General features: G+C 38.3%; 1 protein-coding gene across 1 annotated transcript; it reads right to left on the bottom strand.

Moving 5' to 3' along the window:
* Nucleotides 1-3909: 3909 nt before the first annotated feature.
* LOC137870787 (uncharacterized) lies at nt 3910-6890 on the bottom strand. Its single transcript, XM_068708237.1, has 7 exons — nt 6809-6890; nt 5966-6106; nt 5674-5807; nt 5140-5276; nt 4950-5039; nt 4716-4815; nt 3910-4510 (listed from the first exon to the last, which is right to left on the bottom strand). Exons 1-7 carry the CDS (start codon nt 6888-6890, stop codon nt 4424-4426), a joined length of 771 nt encoding a protein of 256 aa, XP_068564338.1. The 3' UTR covers nt 3910-4423.
* Between the last annotated feature and the right edge of the window lie 345 nt (nt 6891-7235).

Below are 7235 nucleotides of genomic sequence, written 5' to 3'. Positions count from 1 at the left end.
GACTTAAATAAAAGTCTCTTGGGGCCATGCCCTAAACCCAACCGGAAGTCAGCCATTTTTAAATTTGTATGAATTTCTAGTGTCGTTTTAGACATTTCCAGGCGCTCTACTTTAACGAACTCCTCCTAGGGAATTAATCAGATCGACTTCAAATTTGGTCAGTACAATCTAAAGATCTTTGTGATGAAAAGTTACTCAAAGGTTGTTGTTTCGTGAAAGGCCGTTGCCGTGGCGACGCATTCTTCGCCACGAAAAACAAAAGTGTTTTTGAGGGGCTAAAAATACTCAAAACGTAACCAAACTTGTCAAACACATTTAAAATCCTGAATGTAGTTATCTGATGTGATTTTAATGCTTCAGAGCGGCAAGTTGGCTCGATAGCGCCCCCTACAATATTTCGACGATGCAGCCCTCGCAGTACGTTTCACCTAGCTGTATAAAATTTGGTAAGCAGATGTATCACATGTAGACTTAACAAAAAGTCTTGGGGGTTCATGCTCTAAACCCAACCGGAAGTCAGCCATTTTGAATTTTGTATGAATTTCTTGTGGTTTTATTTCCTTTTCCAGGTGCTGCACTACGAACTGCTCCTAGGAAAATAATCCGATCAGCTTTGAATTTGGTCAGAACAACCTAAAAACCTTAACGATTAAAAGTTACTAAAAGCTTGATGTTTCATCGGATAACATGAACTTGGTGTAGCGGCAATTTTACATGATTCGCCATCATCCATCAAGCTTTTGTAACTCAACCTTACTTTGTCAAAACTGCCCCAAACTTGACATGCTTGATTGCTGTGGTGATTTTAGGACTTCTGCATGCCAATATTAACTCATAGTCATAGCGCCACCTACTGGCAACCACGGACGTAAACAGAATTCTTTAATAACAGCGGCCCAAACAGGGTTTGTTGGCACACCATGAGAAAAAGACTTCTCTGATCTAAATATGTGCAAACTAAGATGCTTGGAGAACAAAAGTTAATCAACAGTGTTTTTCAAACCATGTCAGTGGGCATTAGTATAAATGATCTGTCTAGAGCTTCTACATGAGAATCAGGTTAAATGTTACAATGAATGCTTCACACTACAATCTAAAGTTACAGAAGAGCTTAAAATGAAAACAGTGTCAAATTAAAGTGTTCAAGTAAAAACAAATGACACTGCTGTTCTGTTAACTTTCATGTAAGTCCAAATACAATCAGCAGGACACTGCAGGGAGTTAAACTCCATCCCAGTAACCTGACAGTCTGTTATGTTACAAATACTGAAGCACATTCACACATTCATTTTCTTAATGATCTTAGCAGGCTTACGTTTATGATTGTATCGGAGGTACACTCAAAACATTTGAGGCTTAAGACCTGGCAACATGGTCTTGCTATGCTGCTGGTCGACGCAGGAAATATCATCTAACTTGTGCACGCAGTGTATGATGGTCACAGAAATGCATTGCCGCATCAACCAGAGTCCTGCCAGTACCCTCGACGTGTGTGACGTTGCGAGGGCCCGATCAATGCTGCTTGCAGCTTTAATTAGGGCCCGAGCACCGACGTAGTCGGAGCGGAGGACCTATTGTAATTCTAATGTTTTTTATTATTAGGGCCCGAGCACCGACGTAGTCGGAGCGGAGGACCTATTGTTATTCTAATGTTTTTTATTATTATTATTATTAGGGCCCGAGCACCGACGTAGTCGGAGCGGAGGACCTATTGTTATTCTGTTTTTTATTATTATTATTATTAGGGCCCGAGCACCGACGTAGTTGGAGCGGAGGACCTATTGTTATTCTAATGTTTTTTATTATTATTATTATTATTATTATTATTATTATTATTATTATTAGGGCCCGAGCACCGACGTAGTCGGAGCGGAGGACCTATTGTTATTCTAATGTTTTTTATTATTATTATTATTAGGGCCCGAGCACCGACGTAGTCGGAGCGGAGGACCTATTGTTATTCTAATGTTTTTTATTATTATTATTATTATTATTAGGGCCCGAGCACCGACGTAGTCGGAGCGGAGGACCTATTGTTATTCTAATGTTTTTTATTATTATTATTATCGTACCAGTTTCATCGCAAAAAGGAGGTGCTTGGGATACTGGGAATCTTTTGAAATTTGGCACAAAATTCAATCGTGGTGAAAATTCCAGTATTAATGGGGTGTCCAGCTGCGGCATGACATTTTGGCTCGATAGCGCCCCCTACAGAGTAGCCCCAACTTTGGGTTTCACCTAGCTGTATGAAATTTGGTAGGTATGTGGAACGTGATGGGACGTACAAAAAAGTCAAAAGGAGGTATATCCTAAACCAAACAGGAAGTCGGCCATTTTGAATTTTATGACGTTTTTGGACCGTTTCAAGGCGCCGTACTTTAACGAACTCCTCCTAGAGATTAAACCCGATTGCCTTCAGATTTGGTCAGTATGCTCTTGAGACCTTGGCAGTGAAAAGATACTCAAAGATCAAAAAGTTATCGAACTATGTGTCCGTTGCGTGGCGGCAAAAAAACACCATTCGCCATGAAACAGGAAGTTGTTGTAACTCGGCTGTACATTGCCTAATCTGCTCCAAATTTCTCAGATGTCATAACATCCTGACCCTGAACACATGTATATGACAATTTAGAATCATAGTAATAGCGCCACCTAGTGGCAACAGGAAGTTGTACGTTTTGTACTTTGACATCCTGCTCCTCACAGATTATTCCGATCCCTCTAAAGTTTTGTCAGAAAAGCCTTAAGATGTTGATAATGCTTTATTGTGAAGATTGTAAGAAGTTGTCGAAGGGCGGCGACGTGGCGGCTCGGCGAACTTCGATCCTTCGCCATGAACGAATAAACTGATGTAACTCGACTCCGCATCATCAGATCTTTACCAGATTTCACATGTTTGATTAAACTCCAGGCCTGAAGACATCTGCAAGCCAATTTTGAATCATAGTCATAGCGCCACCTACTGGCAACAGTAAGTTAAAGTCTTTATACTTTGGCTTGTTTCTCTTAGTTGGAAAATCAGATCAACATCAAATTTGTTCCACACAAATGTAAGAAGTTCATAATGCCAGTTCTCTAAGCTTTTGATGTTTCGTCGAACGCCGTTGCCGTGGTAACGCAGTCTTCGCCGTGAAAAACGATGGTCATTTGGAGAGGTTAAAAAAGCCATTTCTAATTTTGTATGAATTTCTTGTGTATTTTTCCCATTTCCAGGTGCTGTACTACAAACTAGTCCTAGGTAATTAATCAGATCAGCTTAGAATTTGGTCAGAACAATCTAAAGACCTTTGTGATTAAAAGTTTAGAATTCATCAAACATGGACTTGGTGTAGCGGCCATTTTACATGGTTCGCCATCATCCATCAAGCTGTTGTAACTCAACTGTACTTTGTCAAAACTGTCCCAAAGTTGACATGCTTGATTAATGTCATGATTTTTGGAAATCTGCATGCCAATATTAACCCATAGTCATAGCGCCACCTACTGGCAACCACAGACGTAAGCAGGATTCTATAATTACAGCAGCCCAAACACTGAACTTAATAAAAGGGTTTGAGGTCACACCATGAGAAAAATACTTCTCTGATCTAAATATGTGCAAACTAAGATGCTTGGAGAGCAAAAGTTAGACAACAGTGGTTTTCAAACCATGTTAGTGGGCATTAGTATAAATGATCTGTCCAGAGCTTCTACATGAGAATCAGGTTAAATGTTATAATGAATGCTTCACACTACAATCTAAAGTTACAGAAGAGCTTAAAATGAAAACAGTGTTAAATTGAAGTGTTCAAGTAAAAGCAAATGACACTGCTGTTCTGTTAACTTTCATGTAAGTCCAAATACAATCAGCAGGACACTGCAGGGAGTTGAACCCCATCCCAGTAAATTGACAGTTTGTTATGTTTCAAACATTGAAGCGCATTCACGCACATTCATTTTCTTAATGATCTTAACAGGCTTACATCTATGATTGTATTGGGGGTACACTTAAAAACATTTGAGGCTTAAGACATGGCAACATGATCTTGCTACGCTGCTTGTCGACGCAGGAAAAATCATCTAACTCGTGCACGCAGTGTATGACGGTCACAGAAATGCATGGCCGCGTCAACCAGAGTCCTGCCAGTACCCTTGATGTGCGTGAAGTTGCGAGGGCCCGATCAATGCTGCTTGCAGCTTTAATTGTTACTTGTTGTTTGAGTGTCACTACAATGCCCATTTACTGTCTGTCTAAAATGTCAGATATTTACCAAGCCTTTGACATCTTTGAAACGTGGAAAGTCGGACAGTATGTCACTTGACTGCTGGGGGTCAAGGATCATGTTGCGGCGATAGACAAATGTCAGTTTCATCTTCTTCTTGATTGTGTCCTCATCAGCTGAATGTTTCATCAGTGAAATGGCTTCTTTGCATTCATCGTCACTCAGGGCAGTCTCTGGAACAAACTCGGACTCTCGTCTGACAGTTGGTCCTCCAGACATGTCATCACCAGATGGTCCTTTGGCTGATTCTACACAATATAAAAAATACCTTATCAATACTGATCACAACCATGTGCATTTTTAAAACACTTTAGGTAACTTAGATTTGACCTAACTTTTAAGAAAAACGTATTGTTTAGTATTGGCTGGAGAAACATGTGCAACAAAAGGCAATCACTGATCTTGTGACTGCTTTGTTCTACATACATTTTTCCAGTATTACTACAAGATTACCTCCAAATGATGATCGTCTGTCTTTAGCAGTGCATCTCTGAATAGTTTTAATCCTCCAGGCAAGGTACCCAGTCCCACTCTCGCCATCATAATAATGCTCCTTGGAGAATGAAAGGACAACAAAACAGACACTTCATTAGTAACATTTAAAATTAAAAAACATGCTCTGGTAGAATTCAAAATGTTTCAATACAGCATTTCACATAACCACAACCATTACTGTGTGTAACTCACATAGCCATTAAGTAAGGGTCACTGAGGTAGGGGAATAAGGCCACAATTCCTTTGGCATACATTTCTTTCACCTGTCTGGGTGGTGATGTACTGCAAGATAAAAGAAGAAATTATTTTTCAGTCTTATTTCTAGGATTTAATGAGAGAGATTGAGAACACAAGGGCTAACTAAAAACAATTAGTAAATTACCCATTTTTCTCTGTCATGTCAGCTGATAGTAGGTTCACCATTTTCCTTCTGCTTTCATCCACCAAGGACTTGGTTTGGTTGTATTCCTTTATTATAAGTTCCCCACCAGATTTCTTGGTAAGAATGGATTCCACCAACTTAAAACAATGAAAAACAATTCACTATGTTAGGAATATATCCTTTGCAATTCATAGTTGGCTTGAAGTCACTAGAAACCCAAATCCACAATAGCCAAACAATGTAATTTAGGGACTTCTGTACATTACAATCTGTACATTAATAAGCATAAAAGTATTTCAAATTAGTTTTGGATATCTAAAATACTTTTTAGATGCCTACTATTATGTACAAGAGACCCTAAATGACATGATTAGAAGGCTATTTGAGTTTCCAGAGGCTTTAAATGCTGGAAATAAAGAAACATGACTTCAGCAATGCCTTCAGACCATGTAATATAAAATCTCCAATTCTGCCATCTTCATCAGGAATAGATTTCAATGTGTCATAATAAAGTATTGGTGTGTCAACTCTCACATGCTTAGCCTCTGTATCCAGCCTCTGGCGTTTTCCAGAAGGGCTTTCTGAAATGATGGCTGTATCCTGCGAGTCTGAGGAATCAAGGGATGATGGTTGGGACTGCTCAAAAGATGCTGCCGTGGAGACAGATTCTAGCCATGATTGGAGAAGCAAGAGGAAGATGAAAACGTTATACACAGTCCCCACAAATTTGTTCCTTGTCTAATAAACAAATAAACATAAGCTTCACATGACAAAGAACTAATGTATCTATTAAATAATATGCATTACAAATTTAACTGAAACAAACCTGTATCATATTTGATGGTTAGCACACCAGTTGATGGATCCTTTACTATGTCCTCAAAAACATCGTCATCCAACTCAGTTCCCAAACTGTCAGCAACTTTCACCCCTTCGGTTACGACTGGGACACCAAACTTTGCAAATGCTAGGAAACAGGCACAAAAGCTTGTATAATCATAAAGGTCATTAGATATGGAACATTAGTCTACTATTCACTAATGCTCCCCGAAACATGGATTATTACCTTTTAAATAGAGGCTTTAAAAAAAAAAAAGTGATAGAAAATGCTTAAAATTATTGGGATTAAATTGATCTCCAGCTATTATGATAAAAGATGTATCAGTTGGAGTAATCAATCAATCAATATTCCCCGATTCCAGCATCTTAAATATTAATATATATATATATATATATATATATTTTTTTTTTACTCCTATCACAGTAAACTGAATATCTTTAGGTTGTGAGTACAACAAAACATTTGAGGACGTCATCTTAGGCTTTAGGAAACACTGATCGACATTTTTCACCATTTTAAAAACAACTATTAAATCAATTCATCGAGAAAATTATTTACAGATTAATTAACTATGAAAATAATTGTTAGTTGCACCCCTAGCAGTGTCATAACTATATCTTAAGCAATGCATCCATAGTTAAGGGGTTAGAGAAGGGGACCATAGAAGATGTTAATACATAAAAGATTCATCACACTTTTTTTTAAACTGAGGACTTTAAAAATGTATCATAATTTTACAGATATTCCAGTATATAAATAGCTAAATTCTATTACGATTATAACTTAAGGCTCTGTGAAAATCTTGATTCCACAATTTCAATTTCTTACCTGCAGCCAAGAACTCTGTCAGATTTGGTTCTGTTATTCGGACACATTTTTGGACACCACCAAGTTTTGCTTTCAGCAGCATGGTTCCTGTAAAGAGTATCAGCACATTATTTCTCAGTTAAAAGTGTGCGCTGTTAACTTGTCTGTAAATATTAGCTGCTAGCACTATTTTGAATGCCAAAACGTTAACTTCCCTCCTGCTGTAGCTTCAGCCATGATGCTGCTCTGAACAAATGGAGGCGTGAGTGTCAGCAGACCTGAGACCAGCTAACTTGAATCAACAGATAACTGCATAAAATAATAAATGAATGCAGGACGATGAATGTATTAAAACGTAACGGATTAAAAGTAAACAGTTTCTCTCAAAATTACCAAGTAAGAGTAAAACAAAAAATGCTGCAGCAATACCACTCTGACTAGCACGATT

The sequence above is a fragment of the Cebidichthys violaceus genome, unplaced genomic scaffold (assembly GCF_023349555.1).
Source record: "Cebidichthys violaceus isolate CVI_PGR_0920_01 unplaced genomic scaffold, fCebVio1.0.p SCAF_14, whole genome shotgun sequence".
In the NCBI taxonomy this organism is placed as follows: Eukaryota; Metazoa; Chordata; class Actinopteri; order Perciformes; family Stichaeidae; genus Cebidichthys; species Cebidichthys violaceus.
The sequence above is the reverse complement of the archived record's forward strand: the minus strand, read 5'-3'. Positions and strand labels throughout refer to the sequence as shown.